General features: G+C 47.7%; 2 protein-coding genes across 3 annotated transcripts in view; both read right to left on the bottom strand.

Moving 5' to 3' along the window:
* Positions 1-1,986: 1,986 nt before the first annotated feature.
* On the bottom strand, positions 1,987-9,575 carry GAPDH (glyceraldehyde-3-phosphate dehydrogenase). Its single transcript, XM_082205661.1, has 12 exons — positions 9,468-9,575; positions 8,415-8,460; positions 6,254-6,353; positions 5,534-5,640; positions 5,338-5,428; positions 4,953-5,068; positions 4,734-4,815; positions 4,042-4,193; positions 3,867-3,945; positions 2,994-3,077; positions 2,459-2,556; positions 1,987-2,216 (listed from the first exon to the last, which is right to left on the bottom strand). The coding sequence occupies exons 2-12, from the start codon at positions 8,435-8,437 to the stop codon at positions 2,147-2,149; spliced, it is 1,002 nt and encodes a 333-aa protein (XP_082061787.1). The 5' UTR covers positions 8,438-8,460; positions 9,468-9,575; the 3' UTR covers positions 1,987-2,146.
* Positions 9,576-21,157: 11,582 nt separating this feature from the next.
* Positions 21,158-25,455, bottom strand: part of NCAPD2 (non-SMC condensin I complex subunit D2) — a 28,685-nt gene continuing 24,387 nt past the window's right edge. For both annotated transcript variants that reach the window (XM_082204566.1, XM_082204567.1), the window contains 4 exons: positions 23,913-24,099; positions 23,579-23,723; positions 21,922-22,074; positions 21,158-21,629 (listed from right to left, as the gene is read on the bottom strand). In XM_082204566.1, coding sequence (XP_082060692.1) covers positions 21,544-21,629; positions 21,922-22,074; positions 23,579-23,723; positions 23,913-24,099 — 571 coding nt within the window. In that variant the 3' untranslated portion in view covers positions 21,158-21,543. The remainder of the gene's footprint in view (positions 21,630-21,921; positions 22,075-23,578; positions 23,724-23,912; positions 24,100-25,455) is intronic.

Genomic DNA, 25,455 nt, shown 5'->3' with positions numbered 1-25,455 from the left:
CCTGCCCACCCCAAATACTTCACAGTGTCCAAGGCTAAAAATCCAAACGGCTGTCACATCCCATTAACTTGAGATGGGGACGCTCCAGGAAGCGGCCTTGCAAAATCCAGTTGCACAGAGTCCGAGCTGTTGCGGCTTCTGCGGCTGGTAATTGTGTGATGCTAAATGTGACACCTGTTCATGAGGGACAGAGATGCATCCTTCAGCCTTGTGTGTGTGCCATAAGGAGGCAGAAACCAAAGCAGAATAAATGAACCGGCTGTTCCCCACACATCCTGAAAGTCCGACTCAGCTGAAGGCAGAGGACTTAGGCTCAAGCCAAGAGTTTGAGTCTAAAGGGAGTAAAACACAGCCTGTCCACACACAAAGCAGAGCGAGCAGGGAAGATCTCAGCAAATTGTAAGCGCTGTTTGACAGGTGCCACTGAAAGATGGTGCACTGTTTCCTTGGCGGTTTTAAAGCAGAGGTTGGATGGCTATCTGTCATGGATGCTTTAGTTGAGATTCCTGCATTGCAAGGGGGTTGGACTAGATGACCCTTGGGGTCCCTTCCAACTCCACAATTCTGTGAATTCCACAGCTGCCTATCAGAGAAAACTAAGGGTGGTCGTGCTCTCCTTAGGCTAAATAGCCTGTATGTGTTTCTGCTAGCAGCTGGTACTGCAGTACGAGTCATGGCTACTCTCCCATTGTGGAACTCCAAACTATTCATCTACTTCACTGCCATTGTACAGCTGGTTAATGATTCTTATACATCGTATAATGAAAGAGAACGAAGTACATGCTTTACTAAATAGATTCCACATTTTCAGTTCCATACTAGAGGAAGCAAATTACTAATATAGCTGTCATCTATTGAACATTCTCACGCTGTGTTTTGTTTCCTTCCTGGCTGCGTTCACCCCCATGAAAGATTTGGGGCTCCTTGCCTTAACCAGCATAAAAGTTTTAAAAGACTGGAAACTGAGGAAATTGAGTGAAGTGATGCAGAGCCTATATTCCTTCCACATTTTATCAACAACTTGGAGAAACGGGGTAGAGGTAAATCATGGTAAGAAACTTGGCAGAGGTAGCGAACACCTCAAGAATACTTATTTAAAATTGCCTCAGTAGTGTAGTGTCAGCAGTTTTCCATTCAAAGACAACAGAGACAAATGTGAAGTTCTCCGTGTAGGCAAAACAGTCTCAGGACTGTGGACAATCACAATCTGAACTTGAGTTAGCAATGTGATGCTGCTGGAAAACTCACACAATTTTTAAGCTGCATTAACAGAACTTATTATTTTCCAGCACCCTTAAGGAATAGTTCCACTCTACTCTGTACTAATTAAGCTGTTGGCATGCCGTGTCCACTTCTGGACACTGGATCTTACATGGGCTTCAGTTTCGAGGAGTAGAGATGTCAAAACTTCTTGCTAGCAACAGCCATTCCGACACAATGGAACAATTTAGCTAGCTAGGTGGTGATCTAGTGAAGATCTGGGTGATGATGCCCTGGTTTTGGTTTCCAGCATTCAGCAGCAGATGGAGCCAGGTGGAGTGCAATTGTGTCAGCTTTACAGTAAAAATTAAGACAAACCTGATGGGTCCCTTGGCTAAGCACCATCACATTGTTTTGTGTTTTATATTACCAGCAAGTCAAGGTGTCCGTCCCCCCCCCTCCAATGAAGCTGCAACTGTTCTTGGTTATCTTCTGTTGCTCATTCTTTAAGCAGCGGCACATTCAGCTTAACCCCTCAGCTGCAGGCATTCTGAACCCTCGAAACTCCAATCCAGGCAGCCTCCACCACCATGCCTGCTGGTCCATACAGCAGTACAACTGCTGTTCAGCAATGCAGCCATCAAGTGGGGCATTTTCATGCAGAAACTCTGTCCTGCAGGCTTATCAACTTTCAAGGCAGCCCAGTTCTTTTGGGAGGAAAGCACAGCCTTTGTGCTCACACCCTCACTTCCCCCACAACAGCAGCAAGAAGGAAGAGAACAAGGATTTGAGACAGTGATGACTTTATTGAGAGGGGAGATGTTACGGAAACAGTCAAGTTTCTTCCAGCCTCTCCACTTCCTCAGAGGCAGGTGGAACAAGAGAAGGCCTCTTACTGCAAGATACAGAGCCGAGTTGTAAGAAAATAAGAAATGGAACTCTGCCTTTACTCCTTTGATGCCATGTGAACCAACAGGTCTACCACGCGGTTGCTGTATCCATATTCATTGTCGTACCTGGAAAAGAAGGCAGGGGAACAGTAGGGTTACCTACAGTATCCTCTCATCATAAAATAGCCTTCCTCTATTTGACAAGTGGTAGGAAGAGAGCAGGAAGTCTATGCTGCTACACACGTGTGCACACACTTTGTCCCCCTTCCCAAATTTTAGCAGGCCACTGGATTACCATAGCAATTCAAACAGGAAGAAGTTCCTTGCTCCTACTCAAGTCTAGATTTTATCTAAGCTTGATCTCTTACCAGGAGACCAGCTTCACGAAGTGGTCGTTGAGAGCAATGCCAGCAGCAGCATCAAAGATGGAGGAGTGGGTATCACCATTGAAGTCACAGGAGACAACCTTTGAGAGAAGAAGGGACGCTCACAATACAAGGCAACACAAGTCTCAAAAGATGATCTCACATTTTATCCAACAGAGGGCAACATGGTGTGTATAAACTTGAAGCAAAACTGGTCTGGTCTAAAGGTGCATGGGGCCATCACCTTGTTGAAGTTAAGCACCCAGGTCACTGCTTGGGTGAAACATGTACACCTTGGGTTCCAATATGGAAGAAATGCAGGATGAAACCACATGCCGCCAGTCACATAGGGCAAGGAAGAAGATGGAGGAAAGAAAATGTGTCATATAGATACATTCAATGTCCATAAATTATCTTTACTGCCACTATCAGAAATTGCTACAAAATGTACCAATGTGCTTTCTCCATACAAATTGTGTGTATACATGAAGAGAAAATCCAGATTTGACAGTCTGCTGAAGCAGCCACAGTGGCTTACCTGGTCCTCTGTGTATCCCAGGATACCCTTCATAGGGCCTTCGGAGGCTGCCTTCACAACCTTCTTAATGTCATCATACTTGGCCTGTGTGAAAAAGGATGGGAAAGGTTAAAAATGGTCCCACCTGCCAGAGCTGTGCAGGAGCTTATGGAAATTACTTAAGACACAGGCCAGAGAAGGCTGGGGAAAGGAGAGGCAGTTATATAAATTTAGACCCTGGATTCAAATGGTCTTGATGAGGAGACTGGGCTCTAGATGGCCACGTGGACACAATTAACATTTCTCTTCCCCTCCTCCCCCCACCAGTCTGTGATTTGCAACTATTTCTACATTCCTTATATAGTAGAACAAACCAAACCTCTCTCTCTCTCTCTGTGTGTGTGTGTGTGTGTGTGTGTGTGCACAAACAAAAAAACTCACTATCATGGCTGTAGGAATAAAATGGGAGTTTACGTCTACTGCCCTGGTGCTAAACACATTTACTTGTAGAAAATAATAATATATTTTTAAAGCAAAAAATAATAATTAGGATTGTCCCAAAGTATATATTTTTAAGCATGAGGAAGGAAGGACTAGAGTGACCAGTGCCAACCACAATGGGCAAGATTCAGGTATTGATCTTGGCTTCTGCCACCATCACCTGCCACTTTTGGGGGGGGTCATAGAGAGGGGACTGGGCTTCAAACAAGAAGTCCAGCCCTAGCTGTGCTTGTTTAGACATAAATGCACAGCTCATGGTGCACTGTAAGGTGGTGCAAGCCCCTTTTGTGGTTTCCGTACAGGCAAGCGTTACAAAAATATTACCAAGAGCTACAAAGGTGAATTTCTACATGAGGCCAGAGGGAAAGGCGCTGCAAGTTCCAAAATACTCACTGGTTTCTCCAAGCGGCATGTTAAGTCCACGACAGAAACATTGGGAGTTGGGACGCGGAAAGCCATCCCTGTGAGTTTTCTGAGGGTGTAGAAGATTACTCTGGTTAGGGTGCAAAGCATTCCTCACTTTCATACCCTTCCCTCAGACACCACCCAGAGAGACAAGAGGACTTACCCATTCAGCTCAGGGATGACCTTGCCAACAGCCTTCGCTGCACCTGTGGAAGCTGGGATGATGTTCTGAGCAGCTCCTCTGCCATCTCGCCACAGTTTCCCAGAGGGACCATCCACAGTCTTCTGTGTGGCTGTAATGGCATGGACTGTGGTCTGGGGTAGAGAAGGGGCAAGAGAGATCAATTTTTCACCCCCAAACACAAGATGTGTGTCCCCTCCATGTACACTACTGAGAGGAAGGGCTCTGAACTGTATAGTTCCTCTCAGCCAACTTTTATCCTAGACTGCCTTTGATCATTGAGGTTAAGCTTTGAACAGCATTTCAGCATGAGGAGAAATGGTTGCAGTGAAGCAGAAAGGGTTTAAAAGTATGACGCAATAATGGAAAGAGTCAAAATCTTTGCAAGTAATTGGACAGAATACTCTATGCACTTTTCCCCTTGTGCACCCACAAGGGTAAGGATAGACACATTCTGAAAAGCTGCAAATTTGGCTACACTAAGGATGGATAAATTTGTTGCTGGACAGCAGCTTCCATCATCCCTGACCACTGACCATGCTGGCTGAAGGGGGCTGGAGCCCAACAATATGTGAAGGGACTTGGGGTATCTGTTGGGGGGGGGCTAGGCCTTCCCCTCCACAGTAAAGGACCTTGGTAATGAGGAGTGCATTAGGAGCATGCCATTCACTTACCATAAGGCCTTCCACAATGCCGTAGTTGTCATTGATGACCTTGGCCAGGGGTGCCAGGCAGTTGGTGGTGCAAGAAGCATTGCTGGAAGGAAATGAGGGTATTTATATTGAGCACCACAAATCTTAACCCAATCCATATTGTGCTCCAATGTTAATAGGCCAGCGAGCAACACTGCTCCGGTTACTATTACAGTACCAGAGTTTCGCTTGCATATTCACCTGACGATTTTCAGAGAGTTGTCATACTTCTCATGATTGACACCCATCACAAACATGGGAGCATCCGCTGATGGGGCAGAGATTACAACACGCTTGGCACCGCCCTTCAAGTGAGCCTGAAAGGGGAAAGGAAGCAAGAACTGTAGCAATCTGCTCCAAGACTGACAGAGCATGTGTTATTTAAGAACTATGAACAAGAATCTTGTTGCTAAGGAAGGCTACAGCCATGTGGATGAGGCAAACTATGTTATCCTTCTGACTTTTATCATTGCTCAGCTAGGGGGAGAAACGGGAGTGGAAAACAGAAAACTCCTGCACCAATTTGTGACACGTCTCCTCCTGCCCGGGAGAGATGCATGGTCTCATCTGCACAGAAGATACTTACGCCGGCCTTTTCTAGGGTGGTGAAAACACCAGTGGATTCAACAACGTATTGTGCACCAGCATCGCCCCACTTTATGTTGGCAGGGTCACGCCTGATGAGGAGAAAAGGAATCACAGTTTTAGACTCTGCAAGTTTCTGACAGAGCCAGATCCTGCCCAACCAGCAAGGAAAGAGAAGAGTGAGAGATATTACTCACTCCTGGAAGACAGTGATGGCATGTCCATTGATCACAAGTTTCCCATTTTCGGCCTTCACATCACCACGGAAACGGCCATGAGTGGAGTCATACTTGAACATGTAGACCTAAGAGTGAGACATTCAAAACGTGAGTTTTGTACTCTGGTTCCACATTAATCCCTCATACTGCCTCTCTATCCCCAAAGCAATTTCCCCCCATCCCAAGCTGCTCTCAAATACACAACTCCATGGGAAAAGGGCTGTGTGAACTGAAAGTAGAAAGGCGGGTTTGTTGCTGTTGCTGTTTGTGTGTTATGGTCGTGGGGAGAATGCTAAGTACTGCTGTGGTCACAAAACTCTTATGTGCCGCTTCATGCAATATTTTCTCTTCAGAACCGTGAACACCTCTCTCTCTGCACCTGGTCCTTTGAAAGTTGCGTTTGGACTTTCAGCATCTCACTAGGGACAATGTGATTATTATGGGTTATGTGCCAATTTGGCTCATACTCTGTAGTCTTCAGTTGGGGGGTGGGCTTTATTCTAAAATCTCAAGAGGCACTTGCTCCCTAACCACCCAATGCTGCTTTCAGCTTATAGACTGTCTTCCCCAAATGAAACTGCTACCATTTGCCAGATCTCTGGAAAAATACTAAGAATACTGTTTAGTAACACAAATACATGTTCACAAGGTAAGGCCATAGCCTGCTTTTTGACTTTAGAAAAAATACTGGATTCTCACCATGTAGTTCAGATCAATGAAAGGGTCGTTGATGGCCACAACCTCAGCTTTTCCAGACATAATTGCAGCTCTGGTGACCAGACGGCCAATGCGGCCAAATCTAGAGAAAGAGAAGAGCAACCGTCACAAGGAAGCAAAAACAGAATTCTCTCTATCTAATTGTTCTAAAAGCAAAAAACAAACCAAAAACCCCAAAACAGAGAATAGTACTTTGAGAAAGTATTAAAAATCAAGTAATTGGGGCATGGGGAGAAGCAGCAGTGATCAGGCACACCACATTGCAGCTTGTGATAACTTGGCAATCGGCTGGAGGGCGCTAACTAGACAAGGGCTTAGATCTGAACCTAACCATATTAAGATAAAATCAGGCTTATTCTATAAATATTTTCTGCCTTAGGCACACAAGAAATGTAGCCAACATCTCCTGTTATCTAAATACCCTGTGCAAGCATCACTAAAATGCACATTCCCAGTTCGTTTCAAATTAGGCTTATTGCCAAAGCCTTCCGAGTAGATTGTGCCCCACATCCTAGACCTGTTCAAATCCTATTCTGGCACCCTGAACCAGCAAGCCAGGGTCTGATGCCCAAGAGAGCTGCATGATATTGCCTTAAGTTCGGGGCATCTCCCAACACAGAGCCATCATCTGCTCTGCTGAGTTCTGGCCTTTCTCAGTTTCTCCTGTGGCAGCAAGTCAAGGACCAGTGAGAGAGATGCAAGGTAAGTAGAACAACTGCAGCAAGGACACCAACTGAGGGCATGCAACTTCACCTCTGCAAACCTTCCAGAGCCCTACAACTGCAGCAGCTTTTTGGGGTCACGTGATGAAGGCTTTGTGTTTGAGACAAAGGGCATCTTTTGCATGAGAGGCCAAGCCACCATTTTATTAGCTCTAAAATGCTTGGAACCGGCAGCCAGCTAATCTAAGGGGCAAGAAAAATGTGGGCGGAAGAGGCTCTGATCTCTCCACTTTCATCACGAACCTCAAATCACTGCTCAGCAAGTGCATGTGCTTGAAAAGTTACTGCCTGATTTGCCGAGATTCGCTGCTCATGGCTACTGCGAGGGTGTTAGATAAGATATTAAACCGCCATGAAGAAATGCAAGTCCTACCCTCCCCGTGAAGCTGCTCTGGTGAATTCCACTTGGCTCACATGGTTTATTCCCAACCAACTTGTGGGAATAAACCAATAAGCAGCTTTCCCTTATCTGAGTCCGAAGCTCTCTGAATGCAAAGCATGCAGTCTGCCACTCAGCTCTATGGGAATTCTTACAGGACACTGCTACTATTTAATTAGCAGCCTTGAGATGGGAAAGGTATTGCTTAGACAGGCTCCCTCTCTCATGTTGCATCCAGACACCTCTCCCCTTCCTTTACAGAACCATCCCGCCGCTGCAGAAAGGTCAGGCACTAACTTTAGCGCCAGCTCCCCCCACCCTCCGGTACCAAGCTGCAAGTTATCTGGTTACAGTTTTCTGCCTCCACGGGGTGGTAGTGCAGAAGGTCACATTCTTTGTGGGCCCTTCAGACCAAAAGGCACAGTTTCACTTTGATTTGCAGGGCGGGGAAAAAGCAGCCAGAGTTGCAAAAGATGGGAATAAAAGAAAAGTGGGGAGAGGAGGACCAGGGAGCCCCACTGCTGCTGCTGCTTCCTGCCACAAGTGATTCAGCAGTTCAATGCTCAAGGAAGTGAGTCACACCACCACCACTCCTCTCCTGCCTAGGCACATCCTGGCCACTGGCTTGCCCCATGTGCTTTCGCTGCTGCACGCGGAGCTCAAAGATGGGGAGAAAACCCTTTTGGGTGCCACCTGTTTTAAGGAGCAGCTGGGCTGACAAGGACACAAGAAGATCCTTTTTGGAGAGGAGCAGCTGCTGGGCGGAGGCAGAGGAGCAGAGAGTGACCTTCAGATGTCCTTGCAAAGGACAGGAATGCGAGCCGGGTCGCCCCAAGAACTGCCACAAGAGACAGCAACAGGCAGCCAGGCGCCAGCGCTCTCCCATTGGCTGGAAAGTTCTCCAAGTTCTCCCAGGGGGCAGCCACCCCCCTGCTTCTCCCAGCAACCAGATCTCCTCCTCCTCCTCCCCACTTTACACGCCCCTCCCTCCCTGCCATGCAAAGGCAGCCTCGCCGCACGTCCGCCCCCTGCGAAAACTCACCCGTTAACTCCGATTTTCACCATTTTCGTCTCTGGAAATTGTGATCCTGGGAGAAAAATATATATTTCCAGAAATTACAAGGTTGCTTATCTTGCGCCAAAACTCAAGGAGGGCTCCCCAGCCCCGCCACTCCAGTAACCCCACCCCGATTCATGCCAGAGGAACCCCCAAGCTCAAAGGGGTACTTGTCTCTGCCCTCCCCCCCATCAGGATAATGTCCCCTTAGGAGGAGAGCACCGCCGCCCCACACCCGGCGGAGCGGAGGGAAGCGAAGCTCAGGATCCAAGAGGCAACGGAAGTTGCTTCTAATCTTTTTTGGGGGGGATCAGTGTACTAAATAAACGCTGCCAGGCTACATTTCCTTCCGCCAACCTCTCCCACCCCAACTTCGCCCCGCGATACAGTGGCGTAGCGTGGGTTGTCAGCACCCGGGGCAAGGCAAGTTAATTTGCGCTCCCTAACCCGTGGATTTGCGCCCCCTAACCCGTGGATTTGTGCCCCCCTAACCTGTGGATTTGAGCCCCCTAACCCCCAGATGTTGCGCCCGGTGCGGCCGGCCCCCCTGCACCCCCCCCACGCTACGCCACGGCCACGATCAGAAGGCGCTTCCGCGGCCGCCTTTCCAGCGAGGCTCCCCCCTCACGGAAGTCGGCCGGGGAGACTTTGTTCCCGTCGCAGCCCGAGGGCGCGGAGCCCCGAAGGCTGGGCGAGGTGGGGGGCGAAGAGGAGAAAAGCTCCCCGCTTCCCAGAGCGAGCCCCCCCCTCCACCCCACGGCGCGCCTACTCAGAAGTAAAGCCCCCCCCAAGTGAGTTCTATGGGACTTCTCCACAAACCAGCGCCGGCAGCCTGGCCCAAGCCCCTTCGCTGAGGAGACGCGGGGGGCTCTTTGGCGGGGGGGGGGCTCTTTGCCCCACAGCCAGCCCCGCGGCCGCCCTTCCCGGCCCCAAATAAACTTTTCCCAAGCAGCAGCGCCGTCTCCCCTCCTGCGCCTTCCCCGAAATGGCGACCCCTGCCGCCTTCGCTCGGCGCGCCCCTCCGCCGCCTCGTCTTACCCGAGGGGTCCCTGGCCTAACTCAGCTCCGCCGTGCAGTGAGGAGGTGAGGAGGAAGGGCCCCGCCGCCCGGCCTTTTATACCGCCCCGTATGGTAATGACCAGGCCCGGCGCCGAATCACAGCCCGAGGGGAGGCGAGGGGCGGCCCGGATGGCGCGAGGGGAGGCTCCCCGCCGGCCCTCGCTTCCTGCCCCCATTCAGATGGAAATCGCCCTGGCTCCTTCCCGCCAAATCGCCTCACCGCCAAGCTTTTGTCTGGGGGCGGAGGGATACCGCCAAAAAAACCCCAGGGCACCTCAGAGGCCGGCAAAGTGGGCCGAATTTTCGTGACTTCCCCATTATTCGACCTAGCTCAAGCGAAGGCCACGGAGTGGATTCGCTACTATAAGCGCTTTCCCCCGTCCAGGAAGGGATGAACAAGCGCCAGCAAGTCAGGCCTTCCTGGTGGAATAAATGCCCTTCCCATTTGCACTCTTCACGTCTGGAATGCGCCCTTCCTTCTGACCTCGGTTAACAGCACCTGTGCTGGAATAGTACCATTCCAACAAAAGGGGCTTTTTTTTGGTGCTGAACTGAGGCCCTGAACCTGCCATGACAGCTTGCTGCCATTTTCAAAGCTCCGAAGCTGGATAGGCCTTCATGGATTCCTGGAGATACCTGCCTCGCCACCTAAATGCCAGCCATTGGTCAGGGATTTTTGGGGGCCCACATTAGCCATAAAGGTGGCATGGAACCTCCATGCTGGAGGCAGTCTACCTTCCAAGCAGTGGCGTAGCGTGGGGGGTGCAGGGGCGGCTGGCCGCACCGGGCGCAACATCTGGGGGTTACGGTTAGGAGGCGCAAATCCACGGGTTAGGGGGCACAAATCCACGGGTTAGGGGGCACAAATTACTTGCCTTGCCCCGGGTGCTGACAACCCACGCTACGCCACTGCTTCCAAGCCACCGGCCCTCCACTGCTGGAAACAGAAGGCTGTTTTGGAGAGCTGTCTTTGGAAGACAGAGTGGCCATAAGGTCCACAGATGCTTCTTTCTGCAGGATACGGTAGTGCTTGTCCTTTCGTCCAAAATGGTTCTTTAAAAAAACAACAACCCTCATCATGCCAAAGAACCCTTTCTGGGTTTTTTTTTAAAATAACTATTTTATTTTGCATCCCTAAGATGTTTTGTGCATGTGTCCTAGCTGACCAGCTCCACGCTGCTGCTGCTGCCACAGATCAGCAGTAAAGGGACCCCGAGGCAGCATTTCTCCTTAGCAGGATGCCAGCAAGATGATCAGCCATCACTGGGGCTGATGGGGATGGGCGGAGAGATGTGAGCTGCAAACATTGCGGATTTGTTGGGTTTTAGCAGAGAGATGCGGTTTTGGGACACGGGTGGCGCTGTGGGTTAAACCACAGAGCCTAGGACTTGCCGATCAGAAGGTTGGAGGTTCGAATCCCCGTGACGGGGTGAGCTCCCATTGCTCGGTCCCTGCTCCTGCCAACCTAGCAGTTTGAAAGCACATCAAAGTGCAAGTAGATAAATAGGTACCACTCCGGCGGGAAGGTAAACGGCGTTTCCGTGCGCTGCTCTGGTTCGCCAGAAGCGGCTTAGTCATGCTGGCCACATGACCCGGAAGCTGTACGCCGGCTCCCTCGGCCAATAAAGCGAGATGAGCACCGCAACCCCAAGTCGGCCACGACTGGACCTAATAGTCAGGGGTCCCTTTACCTTTACCTAACAGAGAGATGCTGGAAGGAGGGTATCTGGTTCCCTGGGGAGAATTCCATTTGGTGAGCCCCAAGGAAGTTCAGGAGGGGATGAGAAGCAGAGGATACAGTGGGGGAAGGGACACAAGGCCGGCCTCTGAGTCAACCCACAAAAGGGCACCCCCACCTCCCCACCAGGGAAGAAGGGTTGAGTGAAGATCTACAGCGGGAACAAGAGGGGGAGGAAAGATCAATACACTGCTCCTGTAAATCCTGCAGCCTTAGGCAGTTGCCTCACCTTAACTCATGCGTGGGTCGGCCCTGGAAGGACAGGAACAGAGAATGCAGGTGGATGACACATGGACATTAGGCCTTTGTAAGCAAGATGCAGAGGACTCAGATCTGGTTCACAGACACCCCATCATTGTGCTGCTCTAGCAGAGACATCACTTTGCCAACAAAGGTCCGTATAGTTAAAGCTATGGTTTTCCCAGTAGTGATGTATGGAAGTGAGAACTGGACCATAAAGAAGGCTGATCGCCGAAGAATTGATGCTTTTGAATTATGGCGCTGGAGGAGACTCTTGAGAGTCCCATGGACTGCAAGAAGATCAAACCTCTCCATTCTGAAGGAAATCAGCCCTGAGTGCTCACTGGAAGGACAGATCCTGAAGCTGAGGCTCCAAGACTTTGGCCACCTCATGAGAAGAGAAGACTCCCTGGAAAAGACCTTCATGTTGGGAAAGATGGAGGGCACAAGGAGAAGGGGACGACGGAGGACGAGATGGTTGGACAGTGTTCTCGAAGCTACCAAGCATGAGTTTGACCAAGCTGAAGGAGGCAATGGAAGACAGGAGTGCCTGGCGTGCTCTGGTCCAGGGGGTCACAAAGAGTCGGACACAACTAAACGACTAAACAAGAACTGCCCAATTCCTTCATTCCTCTCCCCACCTCGGTGGCTAATTTGTTGTTGTTGTTGCTGTTTAGTCGTTTAGTCGTGTCCGATTCTTTGTGACCAGAGCATGCCAGGCACTCCTGTTTTTCACTGCCTCCCGCTCAAGGTGAAATAAAATGATATAAAAACACACCTACATGAAAGAGCAGTTCTGGGTGGATATTTATCTCTCAGAAAGGAAACCCTTCTGGACTAGGTGTTGCTATCTGTCAATTGTTGTTTAGTCGCTTAGTTGTGTCTGACTCTTCGTGACCCCCTGGACTAGAGCACGCCAGGCACTCCTGTCTTCCACTGCCTCTGCAGTCTGGTCAAACTCATGCTGGTAGCTTCGAGAACACTGTCCCACCACCTCGTCCTTGGCGGCTATTAAGGAACGCATATATCACAGTTAATACGGTAAGAGGACGCAAAGCGAAATCCAGCCTTCCAACCCAGGCATGCAGGGGGGTTGGGAGAAATAGGTTTCCTTCCAGGCTCTCCCATCCCCCCCCCCGAATAATTAACAGCTCGTTTCCCAAGCAACAAGCTCCCCCCCCCCCGCGGGGTTTTTTTCTGGGAAATGTTTCCCTTAGATTTGTTATTTCCCAGTCTTGCACATATTGTAACCTTTTATTGATTTTATATCTCCAGGATGGGAAATAAAATCAATAAGAGAGAGCAACGTACAGACACCAGTTCAGGGGAAATGTGCTTGGAATAGGGTTAGCATGGATCTTTCAGAACTCTTAAAGCTCATCTGTGTCCCGCTAAGTTCGGAGGGACCAAGCTGCGCGCAACTGCGTAAAAAGAGGAAGAAATCATGGTACTGGAAAACGGCTACATTTAGTTACAAGGGAAATTCAGATGGAAGGGACCGGAGGAAGTCAAGCAACATGTTTATGACGTTGGAAGTTTAACTATTCAATCAATTTCTATTGTTTATGTGTTAGTTGTTATATATTTTTTATTTGTTGTTATTTGCTGTACTTGTTTTATGTTGGTTTTTTTCGTTTCATTCTCTGTTTCATTTGTTTTTACAGTATGCGTTATATTTATAAGAAACTTAATAAACATTATTGCAAAAAGAAAAGAAAAGAGGAAGACATTGCGATGCAATGTATCGCTTGCCGTTTGCGCTACATTTGTATCCGGCACGCCAAACTCCGGCGGCAGCTTCTGGGCTAAAACCAACGAACATTGCTTTCCCGATTTCATTTTACAAGAGGGCCAAGCCCCGCTCCCCACCCCCCGCTCCGTTTTTTGTGTGAAAAGTGTTCTATTCTCTTATAACATGGTGTTCCATCCTGCCTAGTGACTGAGTTTTCTTGCTTCGGATTCAACGCCCCAGATGCATACGAGGAAGGCCAGCACTGTGATTTCTTGGCGGCCAGGAAAAAAGTGTGTGTCCTTTTTGTAACTGAAGATTTAATGGAAGTTTTAACACAAACCTTTACAAAATGCAGCAAACCGTAACGCTGTAGCTATACTGAGTAACGCAGAACATGGTAAAAACCCTGAAAATTAGAACAAATTAGGCTGCGCCAAAAGGATGAAGGACACACCTTTCTTAACTCTCGCGAAGCTAGACTCCCTAGCCTTAAATAATACAGTTAAATAATCTAAGAGGTTACGCGTCGTTAATTGGAATTATGTTGAAATCGATGAGACATACCGATGAACAAGCCTGGGTAGGAAGAGGACTGGATTGCATCAGCTGGGCTCCCAAATATGCATGTCTGGGAAACGTCTAGCCGTTGCAATCGAGTCTTATCCGCGTTTACCGAGGAGGAAGTCCCGTTAATTTCTGCAGACCTTAAATTCAATTTAAACAAGTCTGCAAACTCTTAGAAGCAGTCCTCATATCATGGGGAATAGTTGGGTCGGTTTGGGGATGACACTGGCTTTGTTGGGAGTAATTTTTTAAAAAGTGGAGGATCCGTGTAGATCCGCGTTTTACCCATTCCCTGTGTGAATCAGGGCAGAAAGTTCCAAAGACAATGGGCCAACTTTTGCAAAAGGCTCCCTCTCCCTACAAGGGCAGCTCTCCCCATTTCCCTCGCCCCCGATTGGGGCTCTTTGTTGGCTCTGCTGCGGCCGCGCTGCGATTGCTCATTGACCCAGCAACCCCCGCCGACCCGCTTCTTCCCCGTAACAGCAGCAGCGGCAGCAGCGTGACCCGCATCTCTAATAAGGCCAGGCGAGGGGAAGTCTCCCCCAGGGCTCTACCCGAGGGACGTGACAGCGGAAATCCCGCCTTCCCCTTTGCAGTTTGGGGTTGCATGCGCAAACAGGAGCCAAGGGCGGCCTGCCAGTCGTCGCTGGATGCAACAGGCGCGAGAGGGGCAGCGGGTTTGGAAGGAAGGTCCGAGAAGAAGCACTTTCCCCCGAGCAGCTCCCGGAAGGCGCAAGCCCGAGAAGCAGGGAGGGAGCCTGCAGGTAGTGTTTGGGCGCAAGCGTGCCAGGAGACTGAGCAGGGTGAGGTTGCAGCGGTGGAACGGGCAGCGCCCGCCTACTTAGTGCAAGACTGGGCAACGTGCTGGGAAGGAAACGTCTCAAACCTAGGCAATGGATCTAGGCCGAAGCAGCAGCAGCAGCGGTGGTGGCACAGCACCGCTACCACCACCGTAGTGAAATGTGCAAAACGTAAACAGACTCTCACCAAAAAGCAAATTACTAGCTGAGTACAGCAGCAAGAAGGCAAGCAACAAAAGAGCTTCAAAGTGCAAAGTGCACCATATCTAGAGGAAAGAGGATGTGTGACAAAGGGATGCTGCAGGGGAAAGGCACCATCTAGGCCAGAGTTGGACAGACTAAGGGCCCAAGGTGACCTTCCAGGCCATCCTGTCTCTGGCCCTCAGAACTCTTCCCCAGGCTGCACAGCTCGCTAGCCTTGCTTTGCACCCCAAGTGCATCTACCCAGCTAGAATTTGGCCTTGACCTCTGTTGTCATTTGCTTGTCTGGATGGAGGCTATTTACAACACTACAGAGGGGTATGTGTGTGTGCAGAAACTAGCCTAGGGTACAAAGGTAAAAGGTACATTTATTTCTTCTCTCACTTTTGCCTCTGGCCCCACCCCCACTAGCTTGTGCCCCCTCCCTCAAAGTTACTCGGAAGGGAATGCAACCGTTGGGCTGAAAAGGGTTCCCCACCGCTGAGGTAGGCTATGGTTTATTGAAGAGTAAAGGTAAAGGTAAAGGTAAAGGTAAAGGGACCCATGACCATTAGGTCCAGTCGTGGCCGACTCTGGAGTTGTGGCACTCATCTCACTTTATTGACTGAGGGAGCTGACATACAACTTCTGGGTCATGTAGCCAGCATTATTAAGCCGCTTCTGGCGAACCAGAGCAGCGCACGGAAACGGCGTTTACCTTCCCGCAAGAGCGGTACCTATTTATCTACTTGCACTTTGACGTGCTTTCGAGCTGCTAGGTTGGCAGGAACAGGGACCGAGCAACGGGAGCTCACCCCGTCACGGGGATTCGAACCACCGATCTTCTGATCGGCAAGTCCTAGGCTCTGTGGTTTAACTCACAGCGCCACCCACGTCCCTTCCACTGCTGAGGTAGGCTATGGTTTATTGGAGAGACCACTGCCTAATTTCCAGTGGGCCCACCTGGCACCTGCTGATGTAACTTCCTCCTTCTTCATAGTGGCATGGAGTGCAGAAACATCTGGCATCAAAGACATGGTGTGGAAAACATGAGAGAGTTGACATTTAGCCGAGTTGCAGTTTGCCATAGGGCACTGTGATGAATTCAGATGATGAATTCAAATGTGTCACTTGACATAGTCTTGAGAAGCCTACATGTGATTTGGCCGATAATACTTTGAGTTTTAAAATGGCTGCCCTGCTGAATAAAAAGTTGTTGTTGTTTAGTCATTTAGGCGTGTCCGACTCTTTGTGACCCCATGGACCAGAGCACGCCAGGCACTCCTGTCTTCCACTGCCTCCCACAGTTTGGTCAAACTCATGTTCGTAGCTTCGAGAACACTGTCCCACCATCTCGTCCTCTGTCATCCCCTTCTCCTTGTGCTCTCCATCTTTCCCAACATCAGGGTCTTTTCCAAGGAGTCTTGTCTTCGCATGAGGTGGCCAAACTTATTGGAGTCTCAGCTTCAGGATCTGTCCTTCCAGTGAGCACTCAGGGCTGATTTCCTTAAGAATGGATAGGTTTGATCTTCTTGCAGTCCATGGGACTCTCAAGAGTCTCCTCCAGCACCATAATTCAAAAGCATTAATTAAAAGACAATAAGGCAAAATATATCTTCCAATGGGACTTCTTACCATCCTTGCACCATGAGCACCAGAGTAAAATGTCTGCAGACAATATCCAATGGTCTCTTAACTGAGTAGGACATTTGATGCTGATAGGGGCCAAGGAATACTAGCAGAATCTGAAACTGTGTGTTCCAGACTTGTGGCCTCTGAGAGGCAGAGATGTCACTCTTACTGTGTGTATAGGAAAGACATTCAGCGGTAGAGCATCTCTTCTGCATGCAGAAGGCCTCAGGTCCAGTCCCTGGGATTTCCAGGTGGTGTTGGGAATGTTCTGTCTCACTCCCTGAAGAGACACTTCTAGCCAGTGCAGACAACACTCAGATAGCTGAATCAGGAGTCTCAGCAATAGTGAGATTTTGCAATTATGATGGACAAAAAGACTCTGCTTTTAATAGATGAATGAATCCAATTGACAACAATTGCATCATCATTATTGTTCTCCTAGCACTGAATTCCAGGAAATCCAAAGTCCTAAGCTAGTGATAGGAGAACCAAAACGGGCTCAACACCACCAGGATTTAACATATTGGTGTATAGCTCTTGCAGTTATGTAAAAACACCTGGGAGATGAGGTCCTCTGTGATTAGTGCCCACAAGTTTTTAACTAGCCCCCCAGCTGCGCACAAACCCTTGCATGCACACACACATTTCTCCAAATGCCAGTTTAAAAAATCAAGGTTGCACTCTCAATGGGATTCTGAGCAGAACCACAGATCGAAAGATCGATCTTTTGTAGCTTTTGCAGACAAACTCTTGACTTGTTCCTTGACCTATGTGGCTCTGCAAAACAGGACAAAAAAAGGCTGAAGAGATGGTGGGAGGTGCCGTCTTCAAGAGACGCTGGAGAAAGTTCATTTGGCTCAGGAGGTAACCCGATTCTCATCACCCAGCTGCTGTTCCCAATACTACTGGAGGACCAAGTCACTAAGTTTAGCCCTGGCTGAGGTTATGACCTTTAACGAAAGGCCAGGGGGACGGTTTATAACTTGATACTAAAAGGATGCCAAGGAAGGCAGGAAAGACCCCGTTGCCACGGTCTGCCCTAGGATGATAAATCCCTCTATTGGATATGGGCGACTATGTGGCAAGCCAGCAGAAACGGTGAGGCACCAGGCGGAGTGTGGATTGTGGCCTTTAATCTCCGGCAGGCAGCAAAAGGAGCAGGTGCACAGAGGCTCTGAGAAGGCACAAGACTGTCATAGGATTAGGGATGGTGCGCTGGGTATAATCTTTGGGGTCCCCTCAAAGCCTGCATTTTTATATCTGGAAGATGGGATTCCGCAGAGAGGCTTCTAAAATGGTTGAATCCATCTGCAAAGTCTTGCCTCTTTTTTTTTTTAAAGATATTTATTAAATTTTCACAAATTATAAAATCAAACACAATACAAACACACACACACAAAGACAAACAAATATAATTTCAAATCCTTATTCTCTTAAAACTTACTTCACCGACCTCCTCATACCTCCCCTTTCTGCATTCCAATTTCAAATATTTAATTCAGCAAATCCTCACCCTTAATCAAGTCTTGCCTCTTTTGCAAGACTGAAGAGTACATGTAGTTGGTGGGCCACGTAAACTACTACTAGCTGCAGCTGCTTTTGAAAAAGTGGGCTGAATGGTGAGGCCTTCTCCCTACTCCCCTGGCTGGAGGCGATACCATCTGTGAGTGACAAAGAAAAGAATAGGAAGTCCTGGGGCCAATGTAATAAGTTGAGCTAGAAAGAAACACATTATCTACTTGCTCTCTTTCCTGAATTCAGAGCTATGGCTTGAATACGTGCGTAAAGAAAGCCATACAGTGATACCTCGGGTTAAGTACTTAATTCATTCAGGAGGTCCGTACTTAACCTGAAACTGTTCTTAACCTGAAGCACCACTTTAGCTAATGGGGCCTCCTGCTGCCGCCGCACCGCCAGAGCACGATTTCTGTTCTCATCCTGAAGCAAAGTTCTTAACCCGAGGCGCTATTTCTGGGTTAGCAGAGTCTGTAACCTGAAGCATATGTAACCCGAGGTACCACTGTAGTAGAATTGTAGCATTGAGACTTTGATGGCAACATGCTCTGGGCTACTACGAAGGAAAGTGGTTTAAAGAGTCTCAAAGCATTTGCACAATCCGAATGTTCTGTTTGATGAGCAAACAATTGCCAGCAAGGACTCTGCTTGCAGGGGCCAGAGGACAAATGACACAGGCACATCAAATGCTAACGTTCGCCTGAAGTTTGTACTATCACCAGAACACCCTAGTACTTTGTGGTGGGAGGTGCCAGCTGGGAAAACACCCATTTATTAGGAACATAGGAAGTTGCTTTACACCGAGTCAGACTGGCATCGGCCTTGTAGGCAGAGTCTTTCTCAGCAACACCTGGGGAGGCTGAGGGCTGGACCTGGGACCTTTTGCTTACAAAACACGTCCTCTGTCATTGAGCTATGCCTGTTTCCCAACCACTAAACTCTCACTCGTTTAGTTATGGCTCATAGTTGACCCCTGTGGTATATTTTAGGACTTGAAGCCGGAGTGGGTGGGGAAGAAACATGGCAGCAAGTGGATAAAGTTGAAAGGCGAGATTGATAAGGTGCAGCAGTGAGAGCTGTGTCTCTGCCATAGGAAGAGCGCAATATGCTACACTTTTTTTGAGCATTTTCTCTTTCATAGCACCCCACAATCTTGCAGCACCTTGTCAGTTGCAGCAATATGTTATAGCATGTGTGCCATGCTAGGAAAAGCTCTTACAATTTCTGCCACTTAACATGAAAAAATATTCAAGAGGCAATAGCTGAACATGCACAAATGCCAATAATTAAAAAGGAAATTGCATTCCAACCAAAGAATGGTTGAATAAATTATGCAAATACTTGGAATTAGCAAAGTTGACTGATTTGATAAGACAAAAACCCAAAAATATAATCCTGAAACAATGGAAATGCTTAAATTATTTATGTAGACAAGGATTAAATGTAAGGTATTGGTTGTGTTTAGAATAGATTTAGAAAACATATTGATCAGAATATTAGTGTGAGATTGTATGGGAAAAATACGGCGTAACAGATACAATCTTGCTTAAAATGTATATAGGAAGTGCAGTGTAAGCAATGGAAGTCAATCAATGAAATCTTACTATTTTCATATTGAGATATTTGTAAACTTTTTTTACAAATTTTTTTCCAACTTTTGTTCTCTTTATTTTTTCATCTTCTTTTTCCTCTTTTGTTCTTTTTTAATATGTATGTGCTTATTTGAAATATATATGTATGCATTTGCAATATTTTGCTTATATTTGGCAACAATTGTTAAATAAAAAATAAAATTAAAAAAACCCCACAAGCACAAATGCAGTAAAAAGCTCATGCCACCTCCTCAACTTCAAGTGCTGACTAATGAAAAAAAATCTGGTGGGATCCTGGCAGTGGGAAGGCTCAGCTGTTTAAAGTGGTAGGATACTGCTTTAAAAGTGCATTGCAGATGGAGCCACGCACACATGCATCTATGACTTTGGAGATCTGTTCAAGTCTGACAAAAGCTGCGATAAAGAAATGGTGTTAATGGGTCAGGTGTCTGTGGCAGCAGCCATCAGGCTGAGCAGGAGCTGCTCTTTCTATGAGGTTATGCGAGAGAATATCCACCGTTGTAGCATGTCAGCCAGCCTAGGCTTTGGCCAGGCCTATCATCCTTAAATGCAGTGGTGGCAGCTGTAGGGAACACTTTGGCATTAGAGCTTTTCAAAGGCCAAAAACATTTCTGACACCCTTCCCTGCCTTCTGACCATAGCTTGGAAAATGAGACTCAAGATTAACTTGGAGCTTCCTGAGAAATGCTGTCGCTGAGATACTGGGGGTTGTGCTGCCATCTGCTGGCAATAGCTTGCAACCCCATCTCACATATTTTCTGTAACTCCCCTATAATTAGCAAGTTTCCCCCTCTCTAAGCCATTTTGTTATACGCTTTAGATACATGGTTGCTCTGCTAAGTAATTTTCTATGCCTGTAAGCAAGAGCCAGTATGAATTGATGCTGTAACGGTATTTAACACTAAGGTTGATTTAATAAAGCGTTTTGTCACCAGGTTTCAAATACTGGAGAGATAAGGCTCTATACCAGATGTCAAAGAGAAAAACAACTACCAGACTTTTAGAAGACATCTGAAGGCAGCCTTGTTTAGGGAAGCTTTTAATGTTTAACAGACTATTGTATTTTAATATTCTGTTGGAAGCCGCCCAGAGTGGCTGGGGAAACCCAGCCAGATGGACGGGGTATAAATAATAATTTATTATTATTACTATAAACAGGTATTTTTTATATGTGGTGGAACTGTCAACTCATATGATCTGCATGCAATACTTTTACAGGGTCCATATTTGCTTTAGATCCTTGTTAGTTGTATTTAATGTTATGCATGTAGGTCTAGATTTGTTAATTGCATGGTTGACCAAGGGTAGTCAACCTTTTTATACCTACCGCCCACTAATGTATCTTTCTTGATGGTAAAATTTCCTTACCGCCCACCAGTGCTGGATGGAAGGAGGATTCAGCTTGTGAAATAGAACCCCCTACCGCCCACCTAGAATCCTCAAACACCCACTAGTGGGCGGTAAGGACCAGGCTGACAAACCCCGGTCTAGACAATGTAGAGACCCCAAGATACTCAATGTTTAAATTTGGCAGAGATGATTGATATAACACACACACAAATGGGTATGCAATGGATGGTTCAGCTGACAAGTGAACACACTTTATTCAATGCTGGAATAGGCACTGTGGTCACATAACTTTGGACAGGAGCATGTTTGTATTAATTGCATTTATTGTGATTACATTTTTTACCTTTTAAAAAGTGATGCACATGAGTGGCTTTTCAAAGGCCAATTCTGAAAATCCGGGACCCATTAAAAATGCAAGGATAGTTCTTACGAGCGAATGGCACATATTTTCTCAAGGCCTACGCTGCCTTTTTAAATATCTTTTTTGCCTGTGTGTACCGGCACCTTCACCTCCTTTGAAAGCCCATGGGGCAGAGAGGCTGCGCAATCTCCATGTTGTGATGCAAGAACACAAAGTCCAAGCTTGCATTCTGCGTTGCTTTAGCATATACAAAAACCTGGAGAAGCAATACTTCCAAAACCCAGAGAGCTTTACTCCCAAATTAACCAGGAGAGTCTATGCAGGGTGTCTTCATCGCCGAGCGCGGCGGGATGAAGCACGTAAAATGGGAGTAGTTTTGCTTGGTGTCTCCGCATCCGTCAGTTCGGCAGAGAGTTCTGAAACAGAAGAAAGCAACAGCTGGCTTTGGAGGCAAATGGCCTGTGCGCTGGGTGACAGCTGCAGCAAGCTTCAAGCAACAATCTCCCGTTTAATGAAATTCTAACCCACTTTTCAATATAAAAACATTTCCAGGGTGGCTATCGGACCAAACAGGAAATGAAGGAAACACCCAAGAGGTGGCTTTATGTGTTCATGTTTCCACGGGGGGGGGGGGGGGGGGAGAAAGACCATTCCAAAATGAGACCCCCTCCATCTCAATGTTCAGGCACATACAGAACATAACCTCACCTTCCTCTGGGGCGTTCTCCTCATCGCTAGAGAAGACAACAGAAATTTTGAGCCTTGAAGTCTTTCTGCGGGGTTTGGAAACACGGGGCTCTGGAGTGGTGAAGGACGAGTCTGCTTCTCTGTTGGCTGCACGCAAGGGTCGTCGTCGGGAGCCTGCGTAAGAAGGGGGAGTTTGAAGAAGCTACAAGAACACAGACTGAACGTGCAAAGGATTAAGTAGATACTACATTCTTCATAAAGCCAAAGTGGGACACTTTTTAAAGGTTCTATTATTGGGCAATGTTAAAAAACCACACCTAAAACCTCACATACCTTTTCCTAGCCTGTCATGGATGTTTCAGTCGAGATCCCTGCATTGCAGGGGTTGGACTAGATGTCCCTCAGGGTCCCCTCCCATTTTTACAATTTTGATTCCTAAAGTTTTCCTAAGCCTGCTTCTACAAGGGACAATTCCGGGTCACAAGGTGCTTTACATACCATCTCCAAGTGTGCCGCCCCATAGCTGAGATGGAAGCTACAAGCTCTGGAAGCTAACAGAAATCTGCAAGTTAAGTTATACTGCCAAATCGCTGAAAGTTTTCCCCCCAGTATCCTGAGTTTTTTGTGTGCTTTTGTTAAAAGAAAAAAAGGCTGCAGGTCAAGTTTTCCCCGTTTCAAAGAAAACACGAATGTTTTTCTACAACAGGTCTACAAAAATCATGGAATAAGGACGGGCATTCTTTAATCAACCGTGATAAGCTACCCCAGGACTTGCCTTTACAAGCCTTATAAGCTGCTGCTACAAGAGAGAGACTGTGAACATCATGGCAGAGGTGTGTCTACAACTGAGGTGAAACTGTCAAGCTTCCTTGCTATTTTTGCTTTTGGATGCTGTTAATGTAATTTTAAGGGATGCGGGTGGCGCTGTGGGTTAAACCACAGAGCCTAGGACTTGCTAATCAGAAGGTCGGCGGTTCAAATCCCCACGACGGGGTGAGCTCCCGTTGCTCGGTCCCTGCTCCTGCCAACCTAGCAGCTCGAAAGCACCTCAAAGTGCAAGTAGATAAATAGGGACCGCTCCGGTGGGAAGGTAAACGGCGTTTCCGTACGCTGCTCTGGTTCGCCAGAAGCGGCTTAGTCCTGCTGCCCACATGACCCGGAAGCTGTACGCCGGCTCCCTCAGCCAGTAAAGCGAGATGAGCGCCGCAACCTCAGAGTCTGCCACGACTCGACCTAATGGTCAGGGGTCCCTTTACCTAATGTAATTTTGTTAGATTTGAATTGTTGTTTCATATTGTTAAATTTGCTATTGCTATTTTATTACGTTATTATTAAACTGTTTGGCAGTATTTGATTTTGAAATGCATTTCTCTTTGCTGTAAGCCGCTTTGAGCATGATTTTTCTGTGGAAAAGACAAATAATACAATGGGTGACGGATGGAAGTCCTATTCATTGTGTATAATTCCCAGTGTCTCTTGCTGTACCCTCTTTGCACCTGTTGCACCATAGTGGCCTTTAGTTCAATTCCTCCTAACCCCTCAAGAGTTTAGAAAATATTCAAGGAGTTTTAAAAAAAACATCAAGCTGATGAAGATTTGGCACTTCGCTTTAGTAGGCAACCCTGAGCGTTCATGCTGCTGAAAGGTTTTAGTGCAAACTCTTAAACTGTGGACATACTTGCTGCTGCTTTCTTTGTCGTCCGGGGCGCAGGAGTATTTCTGACTTTGGGGTCTACTGACTCCCCAGGAGGATCTTCAGCGAGAGAGTCCAGGCCCCTGTTGTGGCACGTGCGGAGCTTCTGCTCGAATTCTTCAGCAAGAGCCTGATAAATGACACCCCATGCAAAAGCAGAAATCAACACATATCACAAAGCAAGGAAAATATTGCATGTCCGGATGCCAGCAGTTGAAGAAGCTTTCACTTTTCTTTGTTTCGGGAGAAAAATGGCAACCTCTTCCCTGCCCTACCGGGGGGGGGGGGGGGACACACAAAACACAACAATGGCCCTCACCTTCATCTCAGGCTTCGTGGACATCCTGCGAAGCCGGCCCAACACAGTCAGGAAGCAGTTGTAGACAGCTGCATCCTGAAGCTTGTCAGCAAAGCAATCAAAGTTGTCTTGCATCTTGCGAAGACCTCGTTCTGTGAGAGGAAGCAAGGTGAGGCAGTATGCCAGATCATGGTGCTGACGCTCCATTCTGCAGGAGAGAGGCAAAAAAGCAACCTGCCTTCAGCTTCAGGGATTGCAAACCAGTTGAAACAAGGGAGGGTGTCTTGTCTTTGCCACAGTGGCCAGGGGATTCTGCTCTAGGTGGAAGTGCCCTGGTTTGCCCTGGGCTAGGAGCCTGCAAAGCACAGAGCCCAAACAGATCCCAGACTGAAAATGAGGGTTGGGTTTCATCCATTCTCCTTTGTAGCGCCAAAGCTCATCTCGCTCCCCTGAGCCTTGCCTTTCCCTTGCCATGGTGAGGAACGCTATCAAACCCTGGTTCAAGGTTTACAACACTAAGGAGATACTAATGCCTAGCTCTGATAAGAGCTGAGAAATTTGTGCCCGGGCTGGACCTTTTCTGATTGCAAGCACCATCACTACTGACATTGCTTCTTTACCTGTAACTAGGGCTGCTTTGGCAGATAAGCTTTCAAGTGACAGTGAACAAAGAAGGAGCTCCAGAAAAACGACTTTGCTGTGGAATGTCCTGAGGAGTGCTTGACATCCTGTAAGCCCCTGCAGCCCAGCCCAGACAAAGGTTTACCACTTCACCCAGAACTAGGCCTGCCTGTTGTATGCAGAGATCAGGAAGCGGAGAGACAATCAGACACACGGGCCAAAGTACAGACTTGCACGAGCATTTCATACTATTTTCCATAACAGCCTGTGCAAGAGTAGTTGGAAATTGGTAGTACAAGGATTTGGGGCCATTCATGGAAGGCGGAATGAGAGATTTTAAACACAGAAACAACTAAAGGAAACATTATCCAGTAGCGCAGCAAAGCACACTGAACACAAGATTTTACTAAAGCTATGCTTGGGTTGCTAATTCGCTTTGTTGAAGCACTGCAGAAAATCTTGGCTGGCTGTAGCTGCCGCCTCAGTTTCTGGCAAGTATTCAAACTGGACAAAGAGCTTCTTTCTAAATAATCAGCACACAACCTAGAGAAAAAAAAAGGCTGCAGACACTGCCATTTAGGCACACCTCTTTTATAGCACTGTAAAGGATTTCTATGCCCTAGTCATTGCCTCTCCACTTAAAACTAGGAAAACACCCTTTTTAATTTCAGGGGAAAAACCCTCAGGAAACTGTGCCTTCACTAGCTTCAAAACAAAATATATATATACTCCACCCTAGCAACCTTGCAAGTATGGCAAATAAGGAAATGACGACTAGTTCTGTGTTTTTTTTTTGCCTGCCCTTAATAATTCCTGCAAGGACACTATGCAGTGACTTCAGAGAGACAGGGTGCAGTTCTGACGGACTTTCTCCCTGCCAGGGAGAGAATACAGTCTGGCAGGATCAATCCCTCCACACCCAGAAGCACTACAGGCTTCTATA

Source organism: Podarcis vaucheri (genome assembly GCF_965113315.1).
Source record: "Podarcis vaucheri genome assembly, chromosome: 17".
In the NCBI taxonomy this organism is placed as follows: Eukaryota; Metazoa; Chordata; class Lepidosauria; order Squamata; family Lacertidae; genus Podarcis; species Podarcis vaucheri.
The sequence above is the reverse complement of the archived record's forward strand: the minus strand, read 5'-3'. Positions and strand labels throughout refer to the sequence as shown.

What these genes read in the sequence shown, in the direction of transcription:
- GAPDH (XM_082205661.1), bottom strand. Translation starts at nt 8,437, where the DNA reads ATGGTGAAAATCGGAGTTAACGG. An exon ending in TCATTGATCTGAACTACATG is followed by an intron (nt 5,641 to 6,253) that starts GTGAGAATCCAG and finishes TCTCACTCTTAG; the next exon opens with GTCTACATGTTCAAGTATGA. An exon ending in GCATTGTGGAAGGCCTTATG is followed by an intron (nt 4,194 to 4,733) that starts GTAAGTGAATGG and finishes TCTCTACCCCAG; the next exon opens with ACCACAGTCCATGCCATTAC.